This window comes from Microplitis demolitor, chromosome 2 (genome assembly GCF_026212275.2).
Source record: "Microplitis demolitor isolate Queensland-Clemson2020A chromosome 2, iyMicDemo2.1a, whole genome shotgun sequence".
Taxonomy (NCBI): domain Eukaryota; kingdom Metazoa; phylum Arthropoda; class Insecta; order Hymenoptera; family Braconidae; genus Microplitis; species Microplitis demolitor.
In genome coordinates, this window is record NC_068546.1 from 2326139 (window position 1) to 2348536 (window position 22398).

The window sequence follows — 22398 nt, forward strand, 5'->3', positions numbered from 1 at the left end:
AACCTGAAAAACCTGGAAACGTTAGGGAATTATAAATATACTGGAAAAATTAGGGAAAAGTCAGAGAATTTCGTCGCTAAGCTGGAAAAATTTTGACTTTCTTTTTTTTTGACTGAAAAAATATGAATGTGATTGTAAAACCGTCTTGAAAAAAAACTAGTAGAAATTGATTCCAATAGCAAAAAAATTAAGCAGTTAGAATTAAAAAGGCTGTTAGAAAAAAAAAATCGGACTGTCGGTTGACCCTGTGGGCCAGCCCTGAAACTTCCCGCCCATTTCGAGCTCCTTGAGCTCGAAAAATTGTTGTGGATACATTTTCGAGCTCGAAAATACTTTTGTGTGCCTTGTTTTCGAAAAATAACGTTTTTTACCATTTTTTCTACGACGATATCTCTCGAACGAATAAACCGATTGAGACGTTTAAGATGGCAATCGACGCGTTTCATTGAGTTCTACAACTGAAATTGATTTATGGAGTCGTTTTTGAGAAATTTCCAAAATACTACAAAAAATTTTTTTTTTATTCTTTCGTTAACGGTTTGTCTTGAACGAATAAACCGAGTTTTTGAGGCGGCATTCGACGCGGCTTACAAAGTTTTAGAGCTCATTAGATTTTGGAATCAATCCATCGAGTGAATTAAAAGTTATTCAAAAAAAACATTTCTGAAAAAATTTTATTTTTGAAATATCTCCGAACGTACCCTACCGGTTAAGTTCAAATTTTCAGTGTTCATAGTAAATAATAAGCCGCGTCGAATGGCGTCTAGAAGATCAAAATCGGTTCACCCGTTCAAAAGTTACAGAATATTTACATACGTACGTATGTACGTACAATAATTTAGTCAGAATAGCTTTCTAGAACCTCAAAACGTCGACATCTGTTGGAATTTCGATTTTCACCAATCGGGGTGAAACCAATAACTTCCCGAATTTTTGAAAATTTGCAATTTTCTTAGCGGGAAGTTAAAAAGTCTTAGTAGAAACCAATCGTCAGGATCTTGAAGCTGTTAACATGCATATTGACAAGTTAAAAAACCAAAAACATTAAAAGTATACATAAATATTGAACTAATAAGTTTCACTATATTTATTATTCGCGTACTTGATTTAAAATAAAAAATAAAAAATTATTAATTTAATAAATAAAAAAAACCTATGAACATTGACGAATAATAAAACAAAGTTTAATTCAACGACAAGGACTGATTATTTATTGAACTGACTTGTATACAGGGAATTTTTTAATTATTTTACTGGAATACCTGGAAAAGTTAGGAAATTTCAGTTTGGAAAATTTTTGGTCACCATGTACTTGTATATGAATAAAAAAACAGATTAATATTCTATTGGCAGGGTACTTTTTAAAAAAAAATTGATTAATTGATGCTCTTTATACCAGTATTTGTAATAAGTTATTGATTTATTAATTAACGCAAGAAGTATTACATCGTTATAGAAATTACGAATAATTTTAATAAAATACTAAATCAGGAACTGTACAAACATATTGTATTCCAGGAAAGTTTATGAAAACACATACGCTTCTTATGGTAGTTGTATCAATAACGTGACGCTTTTTGTTAATTTCCTGATTCCTAATCCGGACAAGCTTCCCAAATGGATTTGGTATGGCGTGGATTCCCATAGAAATCCATGTGAGAATCTAGGCTGGATTCTCATATGGATTTATTTGATAGGGGATCTGTTTTGACTGGCTAAATAGATATTGAAACTCATCATACCAATACATGTGATATGAAAAAGTATATTTTTGTCTTTGAACACCCAAAAATGATTACGCAACTACCAGGCATAACATAAAAATTAAAACCAGATAATGAAAAAAGAGTTCTGTACATTTATTTAAGTAAATACAATTATTTTAACTACAAAAATAATTACACTATTTTGTATAGCTAGGTTTTTTTTTCTTTTTATGAAACAAAGAGAAAATATTTTTAATACTAATTTGCTCATTTATTGTTCATAATAGAGTTACACTTATTATTAAATATAAATTAATATGTGATAATAAAATTACATTCATAATCATATCGGTTTTAAAACTGAATATTTGAAATATCCATGTGTTTAATGAGTAAATTATATTTTCTCTTCATTATTTATTACTATTTTCTTATATTTTTTTATTTCTTACACAATTTGAAAAAATATAGTTATTACATTATCACAAAAATAATAAATTTAGCAAGAAAAATAATAAATATTATTTCTTTTTATCGAAACACGCGGAATATTTTTTCTTCACGCAAATTAACTTTATACTGGCGTTTTTTTAAATTCCATTATGGCATTTTTGTGGTATTTATTTTATCTGTACAAGATAAATATTTCAATGAATAAACATCATCAAATTTTTTTATAAAATTAAAGTAAAAAAAAAAACTTAGTACACCTATTCATACTATCAAATTTTTGAGTTATCATTTTTTAAATAAAATTTTAAAAAATTGTTTATTCATTGGTATTAATTGTTTATACATTGACCCGTTTACTTAATAAAAAATAATTAAAAAACTGAGCCGTCTCCCATTGTATTTAATTTTTAAATCGATTATTAATTTTTTCTTTTAAATTTATATTTAAAATCGTCAATTTTATTTTATCTTAAAATTATTGAAGCACTGCATCGATTGCTTGAATTACTCCATTTGTTGCTGGTATATTAGGCGTTACAACTTGAGCTTCATTTACACGAACTCGTCCTATAAAAAATAACAATGACGTATATTTCTGAGTAATTAAACAAACGACGCTTCACTTATTTTTATAAGTGATAGTAATTTTTTCTTAACTTTCCTAGAGTTTTGCTACTTTTTTATTATGCCGGTAGGGAAGTTATTAAAAAAAAGATAAACCTCTGAAGCCACAACAAAAGTTTTTACATCCTAAAATAAATGAAGCCTCAGTTCTGCACAATTAACTACTTTTCTAATAGTCACTTTTTTTTTTTCATGGGTCAAAGATATATTATTTATGAAACTATCTACGAAGTCGTTGAATATTTATCGATAATAAGAAAAAAAACTTTCTCCTAAATTATCTTAAATAAAAAAAAATTTCGATAATTTGTATGAGTGACTTGTTTATTTAAATAAAAATGAAGATTTTGAATTTTAAAAAATAATTAATCAAAAACTTTTGAAAATTTATGAATTTTTTACCAAATAAATAATTTATTATTTAAATTTATTACTAATTTGTGCGACATTGAAAGATAAAAAAAGGATAATAATATTAATAATATTAAAGTTTAAATTAAGAGAAAGTTGGAAGAGAATGATAGGAAAATAATTACCTCCATTCTTTTGGATTCGGAGCGTGAACTGTGGACGAAGCGTGTCTTTCTGATGATAATACCTCATGCCAGCTGAGTAAAGAGTCGTAGGCATGATATGTTTTAATGCTATTGTTTTAGCTACTTCCGGTCCATCAGTTTCACTCCAAACTGGTTGTCCAGTTTGTACTGCTGATGCTGCAAATGCCGCATCAGTTGGAGCAAAAATTGTGTATGTTTTTGTTCCTAAAACATTTAAAATTACTATTATAAATCCAATGATATCTTTCTTCATCATGGTCACCTATCTAATCATCTTCTGATATTAATTTTATGATACTGAAGTTAGCCGACGTCTAATAATTTTTGGAATTTTTTAAAAACTAAATTATAAAAAAAATGTATTTTAAAAAATTGCACTGGTAGTTTTTTGAATTTTCTACATGTGCATATTTTTAGTTTTTTTTTGTAATTGGTTTATTGAAAAAAAAAAAGTTCGAAAATTTTCACTTGTCTGTTATTTTCAGGATCATATTTATTTTTTATAATTTGAACTTTTAATAAATGAAACTTTGAAAATTTGGAAACTAAACTTTTATTAAATTGAACTTTGGAAAATTTAATTTTTCGAATTTGTAATTGGAAATTTATGTGCTAGAAATATTTATTTATTTTATTTAATTTACGACCGTTAGAATTTTATCTAAAAATGTAATCCTATTAATTCAAAGAAAAACGAAAAAAAAATATATTACTAAACATTTATTATCAAAAGATATTGCATCAAATTGCCTATATGAATATTATTACGCAGAATCAACTATTACATAGTAACTTTTTCACAAATGTTGAAAACGAGGAGAGGAACCTTCAAAAAAGTTGATTTCAGTAGAGTGTTAATTTACCAATTTAACAATTCTAAGTCCATGGTAAACATAATTTTTACCAGACTTAGCAACCGATAGCAGCCTTTTTGTTAATATTAAAAAAATTATATATGATATTACTCGAAATTATAAAATTTAGATCTAACAAACATTTCACCCCTGCGTTCCGATATTTGATAGGCTCATAATATCATTAATAAAAGGTCTAGTCTAATTTTTTAAAATTCAATTAACTGTGGGTTCGAATTTTCAAAAACCATCAGAAGACACCCTTATCACTTCCCCAGTAGTACAGAGTCTTACTCTAACTTTAAGATGTCGTAAAGATGTCTTTTAAAAAGATAAGACAAATTTTTTTTTGTCTCAAAGTCATCTTTTTGGTATGAATACGACATGCAAATGTTGGCTCCGGAGACAGAGACGAGTTGTGTTTTTTTTCCTGTCTCATGTCATTTGTAATTTACTTTTTGTCGTCACTTGTGTTAAGTCTTTTAAGTAGGTATTTTTTCGGTGACTTAAATTTCTGATCGTTTTGTCAACATATTGATGCCTTATTGACAAGTCAAAAAGTAGCCTAAAAACTGATATCTTATAGATGTCACAAAGGCAAGTGTGCTACCTGGGTTATTTAAGAATTCGAAATTCAAAAACTTGTGTGCGAAAAGTGTATTTTGAACGAAAAAAAAACAATTATTAATAAATAAATATTATGCTAAAAAATTAGTTACATATTTAGACAAATATATGATTTAGAGTCTAGTATATCTTCAAATATGTAGACTGATTATTTTATATTTTTTAAAATCAATTAAAATTTGTTTCAATTGTAACATTTAATAAATAAATATTTGTCCCTAAGATTCGGCTGAGGAACTTTTACTTCATGCTTTTTAGACTCAACCATTAATAAATTAACACTTTAAAAAGAATATTATAATTATTATACCTGAAAGAGTATCTTCAAGACCAGCAGCTTGAAGAATTCTCAAGAAAATTCCAAATCTTTGTTCTCGATCTGCAGCAAGTGTCTGCATTAAATCACCAACAGGAAGTGGAAACATAACTCTATCGACTGCGTGTGCAATTCCTTGAGGTATTTCAATATTACGTTTATTTGGAGCAATTCTAGCACCATTTATTGTCGTTACCTGTATTAATATTAAATTACACAATTTAAATTTATAAATTATATTTATTAAATTTAATTATTTTTATTCCAAATAAACTATTACCTTGACGTCATTCCATTCGTGATCATGCATGTCGTAAACATTAACTCGTAATTGAGTACCCGCTAGACTAACACCAGTCATTTCTTCTTGCAAAGATTCCGTTCTAAAATCTCCTGGTATAACATGATGAAGTAACAGCTAAAAAAAATATATATATATATATTTTTAAAGTAGTTTAAATTGTTCCATTTATAAATATGTTAGTAATAATAATTATTACTATTAAAATTAATTACACTTACTCCACTTAATAGACGAGGATTTTCTTTGAATTTTTGTTCAGCTTTTTCAGGTCCACCTAATTGAACTAGAAGTGATCGAAAAGCTTTATCGGTTGGTATAAATATCGTATAAGGACCTATAAAAAAAAAGTAACAAGTTAATTAATCTCTCACTTAATTATTGAATCACCCAAGACTTAAAAGTACGTTATTAAAAAAACATTTGTTACACACGATGACTTCATACCAATTTTAATCATGAGAAATCATTCAATTAATAATTCAAAATTATCATCAAGAATAGAGTAATCAATAAATTAGTTCGTAAGAATCGACTATGTTTCTATGATAGTTTATTTGTTTTTTTTTTTTTTTTTTTTTTTTTTTTTTTTTTTTTACTATAAAAGAATTAAGCTATCTGATGTAATATATATGGGAAAATCGGATGGCTTTTCGTAAATTTAATTACGTAAAGAAGAAGCCCGTGAGAACTCAATTGAACATTTATAGTTAAACGATTTAAAGAGAAAGGAAAATTAATTTTATATTAATAAAAATAAGAATAAAAGCACCAGATGATTTCACTTTTAGAACCACATTAAGCGTCATTTGTTAAACTCAATAATGTGTTTTACTTCATAACCATTTAATTGATCAACTTACGGTTATTTATATGGTAGCTCTTTGAATACAAATATCCTAGTTCCCATACAATATTATACATATATGTATTAAAGTAGTACGACGTACTTTTCTTAGTATGTTAAGAGAAATTTTTATTTATGATTTATCATCGACATTTATGTAATTTTCATTTTATTACTGTTACTAATTCGTAATCACCCCGTTTAAATTTAAAATTTATGTTAAGCCTACTTGACGCTAAAGATGTAATTTGGACTTGAGTGAATCTAGAACGTAAGTAGAACTTATTTAGACTGAAGACAAAGGAATATCATTATTTCAATAGCATTTCATTGCTACTAAAAATTGTCTAGGAATCCACGAATACAAATTTTTAGTATAGCAATGAAAAAAAAAAAGAAATTTTATTTTTCCCTATCAAAAAAATCTATATGGGAATCTAGTATGAATTCCCATATGGATTTTTACGATGATTTCCCATGGGAATCTGAACCATGTCAAAATCCATATGGGAATCTTGTATTGATTAAGAATTAGGAAGATTAACGAAAAACGTCACGTTATTGACACAAATACCATAAAAAGCGTTTATGTTTTCACAAACTCTTCTGGAGTACAATATCTTTGTACGATTTCTAATTTAGGGTTTAAATAAAATTATTTGTAATTTCTATAAAGATGTAATACTTCTTCAGTTAAGGGGGATAACTAGTGTGACCGTCTGAACAAACGATGATTTTTGGGAATTTTTTTTAAGAAAACTACTGCATGGAATGGTTTAATGTTTTAAGGATATATTTGTGGATATATAATGAAAGTAAGATAAAATTTTTAGACCAAAAAATTCAAAATTCAGCAAGTTATTCACAATCTCCCAACGCTAAAAAAAATTCCCCCCACTGCTGCTGTGATAGCGATCTTCATAGTGCATGAAATCAAAAAACCCAACAGTTTATTAAATTAGAAGATATTTCCCGTACCATGACCCTCAGGACCAATAAAAAAATTGAAATTTACAAAAATGGAGTTTTTTTAAAAAAACTTCAAATTTTGCGCGAAAATTTGATTTATGGTCTGCCAAAATTACATTTTTGATTCGATCGAAAAACTGGAGATTCATTGTACGTAAAAACATATATATAAAAGAAACTGCAATTCAAATTAAATCGATTGGATGATTCGTCTTCGAGTTATAGATGCAGCAATTTTGAATAATGTATTTTCGAGAACCGATAAGCGGCTGCTCTTCAAATGGCTGTAACTCAAAAAAACTATTCGAGATATATACTCGAAATTGTAGTACAGTAGGACCTCGTTATAAGACTATTAGTTTCTCTATCAAACTATCGCGATACCTGGTTTATAAAAAAGACAGAATTATAGTCTTATAACGAGGTCCGACTGTATGTTATTTTTGAAGTTATAGACTATCGAAATATGCAAAAAAAAAAAAAAAAAAAAAAATGATTCTTCAAAATTTCACATTATTGGTCCCCCTTAATTAATAAATATGATATAAAGAGCATCAATTAATGAATTTTTTGTCAAAAATATCCTACCAATAGAATACTAATCGGCTTTTATTCATGTACGCATATCAATAGACAATAGACATAGAAATCCAGATACCCTGGATTCTATAGAAATTACTTATATAGAAACCCAAATTCCTATATGAATTTTCCACAAAGAAATCTATACATCCAAGTTCCCATATGGGAATCCAGACACCCATTATTTCCTACATGGATTCTTATATAAATCCATACACTTCTATATTAATTCCTATGGATTCTTGCGTAAATCCATATTTCCCTCATGGATTCCTATGGGTTCCCATGCAATCCCACATCGACTTTTTTGATAGGGTTTTGTCTTAACTCAAAATAAGTTCAGGCAAGTGTTATTTACATTTTCGTTACGTCAAGTAGCTTTATATACAATTTGAATTTCAACTCGCAATTTTTTAAATAAAAAACAAATATTAATATTTACCAGTATCATTAAGTACTTTATCTAATCCCGATTGACGAAGATATTTAGCCATTGCAAAGAGACCCTCTCTCTTTAGGAAGTTAGCTATTGTGTCTCCATTATTAAATTGGTTGATAGTATTATCAAAATTGATTGTATTTCTTCCTTGTTGGAAATCATCAATAATTAAATTTTCTGAAGCGACACCATTTATAGAACCAGCAGTACTCGAAATTGATCTAGGAGTTGAAGGATTGCCAACATTTGTTGAAAAATGAACATAAGAAGATGAATGCGGTATAAATGTCGGACTGAATGTAGATGAAGCCGGTGTTGTTATTATTTCATTTACTGGCGCCATAGTTGGTATGAAATGATTTTTCTGTGCTATAACTATCGGTGATGATCCAAGCCTATAATTTGCAGAAGTCGTAGGTCTTTGACTTGATGGAATGAAACTTGAGATTGAGTTATAAATATTAGCAGATGGTGTTGAAGCTGACGTTACGTAGTTATCAGTTGAAATTACAGAGTTTGAAGTTACAGTCGCGTAAGGTGAATAATCTCTTGTTAATTCACTGTAATAACAGACATTTATAAGTTTATTGTCAAAGAAAGTTAATAAAAATACAGTTATTAACTTTTATACTTACTTATTGTGATACGTTGTTACATTTGGTATGCCTGCGTTTTTAATGGTTGTTGTTTTAATAATAGTACTAGGTCTAATAGTTGTGGGCTTAATTGTTGTTGGTCTAATAGTAGTTGGTTCAACAGTTGTTGGTGCAGCTGTAGTAGGCCTAAAAGTAGTTGGTTCGATAGTAGTAGTAGTTGGTGCTGGTGTTGTTGTGGTGGTAGTTGTCGTTGTTGTTGTTGTAGTTGTCGTAGTTGGTTTTGTTACTGGTGTTTTGTCATCTAGAATAGGACTTTTAGAACTTGGCGGTAATTTTAATTCACCATTTTTAATTCTCTCTACAATAGTTTCAACATCAGAACTATTATCTTTTTCGGTATTTCCTTTAACACCTTGTACTTTGTAACTGCCGTCAGATTGTTCTTCAAGAACGACAAAAGTTACTTTTTTTTCAGAATTTTGAATAGGTACTTTACCAACTTCTTCCAATTTACCATCATCTTTATGTTTTAGTACTTCGAAATCAGCACCAGGAGGTAGTACACCTTTGGCTAATTCTTCTAAAATAGTACTAGCAGATTTTACAGTTGTTGGCATACTAGTTGTTGAAGCTGTTTTGGTATCCAGAGCTTGCGTTACTGTTTGAAATTGACTAGAACCTTCGTTTGGAATAATTGAAGATAAACCATTCGGTGATTGGATCACTTGTAATTTTTTTCCATTAGGCAGAACCAAGTCACGTGTTGTAACATTTTTCTCAGTTTCAGATTCGGAATTTTCCGCAAGCGCAAGCCTCAATTGTTTTAACAATAACTCTTTTTCTACACTCTTAGTCTTTAAATTAGCTCTTTGTGTTGGCGGTTTTTCTGTTTGATAAATTATTTTAATTTGTGGTTTATTTTTACCACCACCCAAAAGCTGAGGATTTTGGGCTTGGATTAGTGACAAAAGTTCTCTGGGTATATCTTGAGTTAATTGGTCCTCTTGGACACGTTCTTGTCGTGATCGATGAGTCGTCGTTTCTGGTTTTGGTGTAACAACTGGTTTAGATGTAGTAGTGATAAATTTTTTTTGATGATTTGCTATTGCTTTTAAAAATATTTCTGATTCTGCTGGTGTGATTCTTCGAGAAGATGGTGATGCCAAAAGTGATGAAGATTGAGTTGTACTTGGCTGGTGGGTTGTTGTTGTTGTAGGCTTAGGTGTAGTTGAAGTCAAAGCTCGCAACTGCTGAAGTCTCAGTAACTCTTGTTGCCTTCTTAATTCTTGTTGTTCCAAAATCAACTGTTCTCTTTGTTTTCTTAACAATTCTAATTCACGTTGTTTTTCATAGTAGCTTTGAAGTTGCAAACTTGCTGTTTGATCATTGAAAAAATTTAAATCGTCTTGTGCATTACGAAAATTAATAATCGGTAAATCTGGTTGAAATCCACTGAATGGATTCAATCCTGCTGGAGCAAAATTTTGGCGTGGGAATTGATATTGTGATTGTGCAGTTTGGAAGAATGAACGATCTGGTTGCTGTGGTTGAGATGGAAGTGGTGGTTGTGGCTGCTGTTGCTGTTGTTGTTGCTGCTGCTGATATTGCTGTTTTGCTGGATCCCCTCGGTACTTAGCTAATTTAGACAAAACAGATTTTGAAATAACTTGTGATAATTGACTGGGAACATAACTAATACTGGAATATAAATTACCGAAGTTAAAACGACGTTGATGCTGTTGAACATCATTTAAAATTTGCTGTTGTTGTGTTGTAGATAAGCGTGGTCGTGGATCAATATTGGGCGGCTGGAACTTAAAAATAAGCGAAGAAAAATTATAATCAATATATACTTTAAAACCACTTAGTAATGCTCTAATGATCTAATAAATTTTCGTATCTATATTCAGATAAAAAAATAACATAAATGGTTGTGAGAAATTGCAATTTCACTAACTTAAGAGGAAACTGACCTACAGGTCACCCAGATTCATTACTACCGTACGTTAATTCGTGCCACGGGCGGTTGTGGTAAGTTTCTCTCTACTCCACATACAATAATGCCGAGTGTTCCAACACTCATAGCGTCTCTCGGATTAGGACCAAGATGATGGTGCACACAACACTCAACATACTGCGAGAGTTTTAAATCAAGTAATTTATAAATGCGAGAAAGCAACTGCGATTTTCATCACGATTAAAGTAGTAGCTTGTAATTTAACTTAGATTTGTTATCATCTTATATCATTTATTACTAATTATTGAACTACTAAATTTAAATAAAGTGAATGTGAGAGTGATAAGTATTTATATAGTTATATAAAGAAAACAGCAAATAATTTTTTTTTATAGAAAGGTTTAAAATTATAATACGATAATAAAAAAAAATTAATATTCTATTGTATTAAAGCTTTCACTTATCCCTTAAAATAATGACCTTCATACATTTATTTAACGATTGAATTTACCGTAAGTTATCTACTATTACCATTGTCATGACCTTTATGATCGTCAGTAATATCTGGGCATCAAATTAAATTCAATTTTCCTGAGGCACGATAATATTAATATATTATTATTATTATTATTATTATTATTATTATTATTATTATTATTATTATTATTATTATTATTATTATTATGTACGAATATAATACATACGAACAAATCATGTTAGTAAATTTTTGTGCGATATGAAAACTGATGTGAACAAGAGGAATAAACTTGCTTAGAAAGTTTCTTTAACAATCTTTATGTATGAACATCGAGCATCTATATAATATATATTATATATATAATAAGTATATAGAGAAATGCGTTCTTCAAGTATCTTCTAATGGTGTGCAAACAATACTGTGCGCATGTGAATTCGTACGAGCATCAGACAAGTTCGTAATTTTTCGGAGTTTACATTACAAATGTTATGTTAGTAGAGAGGATATAATCTGATCTAAAAATCTTACATACATATATAGCTATATAATCTTTCACTACAGTAAATTCTTTAAATCTGATGTAATTTCCTGAGGCTTAAAATTTATTATAAAATAAATGTCAATTTAATGTAAAAAAAATTTTACAAATGAAAGAGAAGTTATAATAATAATTTAATGTGACAAATTTATGTAAACTCACTGTAATTATTGTTATTTTGTTAAATTAATTTAATAGACTTATTGTTGAATAGATTAATTATATTTTTGTAAAGCAAAAATAACAAATAACGCGAGTTCTTTGTAGGACGATATATTTTGGCGAAAGTAAACTGGAAAGTTGGCAGGTGTGAAAAAATTATATACATTCAAATTTAATTCGAGATGAAGAAAAAAAATTAATAGACGAAAAAAAATTAAAACGGATAAAGAAAAGGTAAAAAATATAAATATCGATTTGTTTTCAAATTCAATTGTCATTTTAATGTTATATATTTGTAAAAACATGAATAACCAAGAGGAATATGATTTAAAGCTGAATAAATTTAGTTTTTTATGTTTGTTGAGAAAGTTATTAATGAAATTTACCTCCAGGTTAAAGATTGAAGACGAGTTTAATATTTTTATGGCTTTAAGCCTGAAATATTAATTTATTTTTGAAAATTATTCTTTTAAAATGAAATCTTCATCATATTTAATGGCATACATAATTTTATACCACAATATAAGGAAACTCAGAGCGCAATGAGGACATCATTATTGCAAAAAAAAAATTTATTTGTTTAAAAATACTTCAGTACAGTTTGTAGAGAGGGTTTACTAATTTGTCTCATTCTTTTTAAAAAACCGTAACTAAGTAGTTTTAAACAGAAAATCTGAAAAATAGTTCACTTTGTGGGCCGATTCAAAAATTTTTTATTTCGAAATTTTCAAGCTCTGAGCTGAATCGATTTGCAAATAGGTCGAGCGGTTATGAGTTAAGTAACAAAAACCTCGAAAAAAAATTTTTTTTATATTCATTTTTCAAATAATTTGAAAATTACTTAGCTGATCGACTTGAAAATTTAACTAACTAAGTCTTGATGAATCATTTCGATTTTTGCAACGGACATTCAAATCGGTTGATCGTTCCAAACTCTGAGAAAACAATTTATTTGAGCCAAATAAATTGATTTATTTGACTGAACAAAATCATTTATTTCATTCAAATACATATGTTTGAAGCTAACAAATGGCGCTACAGTGCTACTATTTAAATATAGATTTGTTAACTATAAACAAATAATTATTTCATTCGAATGAACCATATCTTTGTCTGAAATAAGTATTAATTGGGTCCATTCAATCATGGGATTTATTTGCCTGAAAAATATCTTATTTGGCTCAAATAAATTGTTCTTTCAGTCAAGATATTGTCGTACGACGAAAATTAGTTTACACACCCTGATTAAGAGAAACGATTTGCAATGGTAAATGCCCATTTTTTTTTTTTTTAATAAGAGCACATACGCCCTTCTGAAAATAGTCAGAATATAGCTTCTTAGGACCTTACAACACAAACATCTGATTAAAATTCGATTTTCGAAAACCAGACCGAAATCAATAACCGGTTTTTTTTTTCAATTTTAAATTTTCATAGCAGGAAGTTTAAAGTAGTTTTTTTTATTTCCCCCTGATTTAAAGAAATGATTCAAAACAATTCAAAACGATTCAATTTTACTACTATATATCTATATCTATACATTCATTATTGAGTAAATGGTTTTGTTTAATCAGGGTCAAAAATAGCATTTCATTTCGCACCAGATTCTTCCTAATATTACTTGCCAAAATAAAAATTTTTGTTAAAATGCGACAGATGCTTTTGTGTCTCATTGATAACCATTCTCCAAGTAAATTGAATCTATATAATTCTTTAAAGTAAAGTATTTCCTTGAATGACCAATACATATAATTTTTAAAAAATGAAAATGAATTTAAAAACTTATACATAAGAAAAATAGGTCATAAAAAATGAAAAATAATAAATAACGATGATAATGATCGATCATAAAACTGTTGAGTTACTTCCATTATCTTGATATTAACTGAAACTATTGATCACCTCTCTCTTTTAGTTTTATAGCCAGCAAACTGAGGAAGCTACTGCGTGCATTGCTCGACCATTCACTGACCTGAACGTTCATCTGATTTCAAGGAAATTAAGTATTCATTACTCGCGGCTGCTCGTCTACATATTACATAATTATCACAAAAAAAAAAAAAAAAAAAAAAAAAAAATTAATAAATTGAAAATTAACCAGAAAATGTCTAGACAAAAATTAAAAGAAATTAATTTTATTGTAAAAGATTTTTATTACAAAATTATTAACCATAAAAAAATAATTTAAAAACTATTTCATTGAGCAATACTTGAGTACGCAAAAATTAATTATAATTTTTTTTTTAATACTAAAATAAATATGATATTGCGGTACATATTTTTATGAGTATGTTCTGATTACATCGGCACTAAAGTAGTAATTTATTGAGATGCCCTGAAGGAGAATAACTTTTCTCAAGAATCACGCTGTAGTTTTGTTTTTTTTTTTTTTTTTTATGTATTTTCATCAGTGAAAGGGATGACCGGTTGCATCGGACTTCCCTTTCATTTCTCGTCGATCTTCGATCCTTTTATATACGTTAGTTATTTTACTTATAAACGAGAGCTCTAAATGGAAATAGCAACTAGAGAGGAGACCACATACCACACTTATATATGAGTTTATCTTTTATTAAGATTATTATCTTGTGCGTGATGTCTCTTGGTTTAAATAAAAGTAAAAACATTGAGACATCTTCTAACCGGTAAAGACTTTCTTATTTTTTCACATACTTAATATTAATTATTTGATCAAAACCTATCTATTATTACATTATAATTTTAAATCACTACTTGTTTAAATGTTTTGAAAGCTACATTTCTTTTTAAAATTAAATCTAAAAATTTTAACACAATTTTAATGTGATTTGTAAATTAATTTGAAGCTCAAGATATTTATCTATACGATATCTATCTATTTAAGGTTCATTTCCTGTTGGTACACACAGTATTCAGACACTTTGATCTTACTGAGGAAGAACTTGAAGACCGGAAGTCGGACTGTCAAGTCTAAAGAGAAATCCTCATCAGCGATCTGACGCCGGTAGAGAGGAACAAGTTACAACTTCATTTTTATTGTTTTTATTTTATAGAATTTAAAAAATTCACGAGTAGTAAATATTTCTCTAGCAAATAGCCAGACATCCTGATAATTGTTGAAAAAAAAATTATTAAATTATAAAATTTTAATACATAAGAGCTAATAAAGTAAATCAACGGGTCATTGAATAATTACGACGATGAGTTCTCGCTACATATATTAAATCTGATGTTATTTATTATTTTTTATAATTTTTATATTTGTATATTTATATAAGAATGAAAGTTGTTTTTTACCAATAAATGTGTGATAATAATTTTCTCTTTCAATAAGTAATAAAAAATATTTGATGAAAGTGACTTTGAAAATATATTTCTTAGTCCAGAAGGGTATAATTAACATCATATTGTATATTATTTTTCTCAGTATTATATTGTTCTTAATTTTATTTTAAACGTTATTCTAAAACAATTCTTCAATATTGAAGTATAAAATTTAATTAATGTCACTTTAAATTAAATTGTCTTTTTTTTTTATTACAAGTAAACTAAATTAAATTTTCTTCCTTATTTGGTTTACAGTTCACGAGTTTATTATATATACACTATATACTAATATATAAAATAGTGAATGAAAGGAAAAAAAAATATATATATATATATATATCGACATTTGTGTTAGCAATCAACCAGAATCTCCTAGATTCACAAGGAAATGTATAATTTTCATTATTTTGTTATATAAAAAAAAAAAGAGAAAGATTTTATACCGGATGTGAACGAGAAAAATTTTATAAAGGTATACGTATAATACATCACATACATTTTCGTCTTCCTTTATAATTTTTATTTAAAATTTGCATTTCAATTTCATAAATTAATTATATATGAGCTTCACGATGAGAAGTTTTTTCTTTTTTTTTTTTTAATTATAAATTCTCATAAAGTTAACAATTGTGTCTGGAATTTAAAAAAAATTAAGTTTTTTTCATTAAAAAGAAATAAAAGTGCAAATGAGAAAAGGGAAATCATGATGCGTTAAATTTCCATTGAATTTAGTCGCACGCTTTTCACTAAATACCTAGTTGACGCGCGTAAATAGACAGAAATGGAAATTATATGGTTGTATATTATGTGTATCATCAGTTAATAACAAAATAATAAAAGCGACCATGTACAACATTATTTTTCCCACAATGCGTATACTCTATGAGAGTGAAAGGTGATCACATAAATTTCAATGTTTCAATTCTTATGTCAGCAGACATTAATCTATATATTTATTTTTATTACTTATTTTCTCATTTAACTAATTTACTGGTTAAATTAAATTATGAATTTAAGATGATTAAATATTATTTAAGATAACTTTAATAAATAGTTAGAAGTTAAATTAAATGAGTTTGTTTAGTAACTTTATGTTTTATTGTTGTCTGTGGTAAAAAAAACCTTAATGAGTTTTTAGTTTAGCATTATGAAGTTGTTTTCATTTTATTTTCATTTACAAGACTCTTTTAATGACTTCCTAATTTGCTCTAATAGTCTAAGGATTATGTAAATTATTCACTGTTTTATATCCTTTAATTATAACATCGTAAAAATAAGTTTATATATAATTGTATATGATAAAATCAATAATGAGGATTTTACTCGATAGTTTACATATATATTAAATGGTATTTATTTGCGATATTTTTAAAAATATGTAAAATTTAGGAACAAGTAGTGAACATATATATGTCAATTGAGATGCATCTACACATCAATTGAATTTATAAAGATTGGGGTTTGTAGCAGACGAAAGTAGAACTCAGTTCATACATTTTCCCACTAACTGACTGACATTTGACCTTCTTCTTTTATTTACATTTTTTTTTCTCATTGCAATTTTAATAAAATATCAATTTTTAAATTTTTTATTTGTTAGACAATTATTTGAATATTTTTTCACTTAAATTTAAATTAAAAATTATTAATAATCAATAAATTTAAAAGAGATTAATAACTTACTGGTGATATTTCCGGATTAGCATCAGCTTGAACAAAATCACTAGATGTAGCAATAAATAATCCCCAAAGAAGCCACTGCAGTTCTTTAAATTTAATTCTACCCATTTTTTTTTAATAAATAAAATTATTATATATTTTACTATAAAAAAATTTTTAAAAAATGATTCACGTCACTAAAAAATAAAAATTATTTTCACTTTTCAAAAATGATAATTCAAATAAATTTTTTCAGTTCAATAATAAAACATAAAAACAAGTGACTTTAATATTTATTGTTTTTATTTTTAGTGTTGGTCTTTCAAGTTTGAGAACGGGGTTGAGACTACTGGAGATCGGAAAAGACGCAAGAGTTTTAGTTAGTTCTTCAACGGGGGATAAGAGCACAAGAGAGCAAGAAGGGAATTAAGTAGCATAGGTGGGAGATTTGCTTTACGTAGGTCGGTGAACGTTAATGCACTCACGCTTATTTTTTAATTCAAACTTAGTAATCATTTTTTTATCCTCTCGTTTTACTCTTCTAATTCATCTCTTTTCTTGTACCACTTCAATTAGTGGTACAATAAATATAGTGGGATGACTTTAATACTTAACATTTTACTTTGCCTATTTTGGTTAAAAGTTGAGAAAAAAATATTATAAATTCTCATATTGTAGGAAAACAAATCATTGATTCTGTGAGAAAAAAAAAATAGTGAAGTAACTGATTCAAATTATAAATAATCATCATTATAAATTATGTACTAAGTGAAAAATAAATACATACACTTATCAAATATATTTTGAGAATTTTTTTTTTACTTCAAATTTACAATTTATAATTTAATTCACCTTCACCTTCTTTTTCATGTAATTTCGAACTATTGAGAATAAAAAATTATCCTTTCATTTTTTTTATGATTATAAAATTACAAAGAGTTACAACAATTGACTTTTTTTTTTTTGACTAAAACAAAATGCATAAAAAATATTTTTGATTTTACTTTTATTGTAAATAATTTATTGGCCAGCAGTATTTGAACATCAATGACCTCCTTTCGATTGATCCGGAAAGAATCCGACCCACATATGTGAAAAAAAACTTTCTTTCTCAAGTGATTAAGAAGATCCATCCTAGGTTGGAATGCAGCCGGACATCCTTTCACCTTTCTTTTAACCATCGACAAATCATTTATATTTTTCTAAACAAGAAGCCATCGCCACTCATATAACCAATTAATTTGTAATCATCTTACGTAAGATACTGTATTAAAATTTCACGTGAGATAGATATATATCAACCGGTAAAAGTAAAAAAAAAATACCTTACTTTTATAGCATCTTCCCACTAACTTTTTTTCCTTACAATCTTGTCATTTACTTTTCTTTTCATTCACGGAATTTAATCAAACATTATATAAATTTTTATACATATTTTATCAATGACACGAATTCTTATAAGAATACTCTTTAAAAACCGAAATATGAAAATTTTCTCTTTAAATGTTAACTTTTCTTTTTTTTCGTGTTTATTTAATAATTAAAGTTTATTATCTTCTTGAATCGATCACGCGTACGTAAGTCATGGAAAGAAAAAAAAAATTTACGAATAAAAAAAAAAATAAAGACAAATAATAATAGATATGTGGAAGCGTCATGGGAAAAAAAATTTGTTCGTTAGCCGTTTCACAGCTTCGATGAAAGAGAGCGGAAGTTGATGTGTAAGATTTTCACGGCGATTGCTATTATAACATAATAATCTTATTCGCTGATGATAATAACATATAAAAGTATATACTTGTATTTATTTAAAAAAAAAGTTTTTTTTTATAATATTAATATTTCATTATTATTCTTACAAAATTTCAAAAAAATTGGCAAAAAAAAAAGAAAATAAATAAAATAATATCAATTTTCGTACACGGAGAAAAAAGTATAGTAAAAATTACAATCTTGTAGTAAAATTTACTAACAGATATGAAAAAATACATTCTGCATTGTAATTATTACTAAACGTTTAGTAAAATTTACTAATTAGTAATAATTACAAAATAAGATATTAAAAATTACTATGCGTAATGTATTTTTTGCTAAGACGATTATATTTTTTACTATTTGTATAGTAAATTTTACTGTGTATAGATAAAATTAAAAGTTGGTGGGGATAGCATATGCAAATATGTATTACAAATTCTAAAACTTGTGTCCAAAGGAGACATCGGGCCGTCAGACACAGCATCTCCATTGTGGTGGAACATTAGTGCTGCCGCAATGGAGAAATTAAGAATCTTCGAACGTAAATGCCTACAAGCTTGCTGCAGCAGATACAGAGATGCCAACTCCAACTACAAACATTACATCAGTAACAGAGATATTTACAATATAACCAACTGCCCAAGAATAGATAATTTCATAATCAAATTAAATAGAGACTACTTCAGTAAACTAAAAACAATAAATAACAATAGCATTAAAAATATTACCACAATAGAAGACAACATAGCTGAACATTACCACAACTCTGGATACATTATACCACATATGTTTATATATTATGATAAGAAGGATCTGATTCAAGACAGTAACAACATTCCTATAATATATCACTGGAAACAACTGGAATAATAACAATAAAAAAATTAAATATCATTCAGACAGTTTAAAGACCAACATACATGACGTCGCTTACTCAAGAGATATTCCAGAACGAGACCAATTAGATTTTCACACTCAGTGACAAATACTGGTGGTTGACAGAAGAGACACCACACAGAAAAGTCCTAAGAAGAAGAAAAACCAAAGGTTGGACTGCTTGTCTGTAAATTATATATTACTTTATATACATATTTATATTATTTTATACACATATTTACATTCAAGTATGTATATATGTATATAGTACCCAAATAAAAAATAGACAAAAAGCTAAATGAAGTTTTAAAAATTTTACATCATGGCTACTAAAAAGAGAAAAGAAAAAAAATAAATAAATAATCTAACCAACAAGTAAGGAGTACAAGGACCAACACGAGAACCAATGGATGTGAGCTGCCCAATGCAATGGAACAACCATCTTGTTAAATCAAAATTATAATAAAGGCTTTTTTTTAAGTTATTTGCGGCCTAATCAATACAAATAAAATAAAATATTATGTATGAGCTATGTATATTTATAATTTGCAAATAAATTTCTTAAAAAAAAAAAAGCTGTCGACACAGGAAAGGACTCGCGCGCGGGAGATCAAGGTTCGAATCTTGGTTGAAACAAGTGATTTTTTAAAAAACAAAAATTTACATCAACACCAATACAGATGACATAAATAACAATAATAATCAAAATGATAGCAATAATAATAAAAAAATAAAAGCTAATAAAAATTTAATTTTGTTTTTTTCCATTCTAATATAGTAAAATTTACTAAACGGGATAGTAAAATTTACTAAACAGGGATAGTAAAATTTATTAAATATAACTAAAAATTAATATGCAATATAGGAGATTTTCTATAACCAGCATATGAGAAATTACTAAATGACTTGTAAAATATACTTATCTGTTTATGAATTTTCATATAAATCATAAGCGTTTCAAGATTACTATCCAAATTTAGTAATTATTCTCATATTTTTTAGTTAAATTTTCTATATTTTTTTCTCCGTGTACACAAAAATATTTTTATAATACAAATTAATGTTCACATAAAATTAAGGCCATTGTCACAATAAATATAAAACCACATTAAAAAAATTATATCTTTTTCTTACTTATATATATTTTTTCTTTAAATTTATATTCGTTTTTAAATTTCTTTACAACTATTATTATTATTGTTATTATTATTATATAAATCTAAGTTTGTGCTCTTCTTTTATGTCCTTCAACAAAAAAAAGTTTCAATGAAATAACACCAGAGAAATAATTGCTAAGACAATTTGTGGACAGCCGTCGTGTTGATGTTGCAAAAGTAATCAACGAAACGGCGCATTTTATGCGAATGCGCGGGTGACAACCAAACCAATGTGGTGTGTTAATAATTAAGAACCAAGTGGATGTATAAGAATCGTAATGACAAAAACCACAACAATAAGGACCATCTTCACAACTGTCAAAATGCTTAATATGTTTTTTTTACTTCATATAAATAATACTAAAAAAAAAAAAATAATGTTAATTTTCACTTAAAAAATAAAAGTAGTATTTAACACAACAAATAATATTCGGAAAAAATTGAATGTAAAACTGTTCTGATGATTAGTTGATTTAAAAATTTTATTATTGCAGAAGATCTAGTATTTAATAAAATAATATATATTTAATTATATATATAACAAAAGTCATCAAGTGTGAAGTAACCAATGTAAAGGAAATTACTCGAGACATTCTTTCCTATCTCATTACACTCTTAAGGTGATGCAACTTGCTACTTATTCTGAATGAATCTTTTATATTGCCATAAATAATATTTTATATCGAGCTTCCTGGTTGCACTGTAGATGTATAGATAAGAACTCTATATTTATAAAGAAAACACATTCAACTTTAAATTTTCTTCATGCAGTATTAAATTTCTCAATTTTTGAATGCTTATATATATTTTTTTAAATTGTATTACACAAAGTAGTACTCTGTCAATTATAATAAAATTAGTTTAATTTTTTATTTTTGATAATAATATGAAAATATTTTAATTTAATTTCTCTATTTTATTGTGTTCTATTTATGTTACGGAATCTTAAATGTAACATTAATGCAGAAAATTATAATTTATTTCAATAATTTAAAAGTAAAATGAATTTTTTATATTATTTTAAATTTTACTTGTTTTTATCATTATATTTTTGATGATAATTATAGACAAGATTAAAAATAATATTTCAACTTTAAATACTTTTCGGGTTATAAAAAATGAAGCAATGTACTTAATTTTATTGGTTTTAAATATCGATGCAATTAAAAAGAAATAAAAGTGATACTAATTATAATTGTAATAAAATGATAATAATGATAATACAATGATAGAATAATTATTGTAATGATAAAAGGTATAAACCAATTAAAAGCACATATGATATGATTAGATTTTTTGTAATTAAATTCTGACGTAGATTGTTTTTTAACAATCGACTTGATTCAAACTTTCGAGCTCAAAAACAGTGGAAAGTTTTGGGGCTGACCCACAGGGTCAACTATTTATAGATTTTTCTTTCCGCTAGTAAAATCAACGATTTTCAAAAAATTCGAGAAGTTATTGTTCGCAGCCCGATTTGCAAAAATCGAAATTTCATCAGATGTCGATGTTTTGAGGTCCGAGGTTGCTATTTTGACTATTTTCAGAATGACGCCTGAGTGTGTGTATGTGTGTAAACTCTTTATAACTTTTGAATTACACGGAAAAGACAGAATATTGAAAATTAATAAATAATAGT

At 27.1% G+C, this 22398-nt stretch overlaps 1 protein-coding gene across 1 annotated transcript; it reads right to left on the reverse strand.

Moving 5' to 3' along the window:
• Positions 1–2025: 2025 nt before the first annotated feature.
• LOC103573527 (putative mediator of RNA polymerase II transcription subunit 26) lies at positions 2026–17310 on the reverse strand. The gene is made up of 9 exons (XM_053742896.1): positions 16996–17310; positions 10586–10685; positions 8911–10507; positions 8279–8835; positions 5660–5775; positions 5418–5555; positions 5132–5333; positions 3320–3544; positions 2026–2726 (listed from the first exon to the last, which is right to left on the reverse strand). The coding sequence occupies exons 1-9, from the start codon at positions 17098–17100 to the stop codon at positions 2635–2637; spliced, it is 3132 nt and encodes a 1043-aa protein (XP_053598871.1). The 5' UTR covers positions 17101–17310; the 3' UTR covers positions 2026–2634.
• Positions 17311–22398: the final 5088 nt, after the last annotated feature.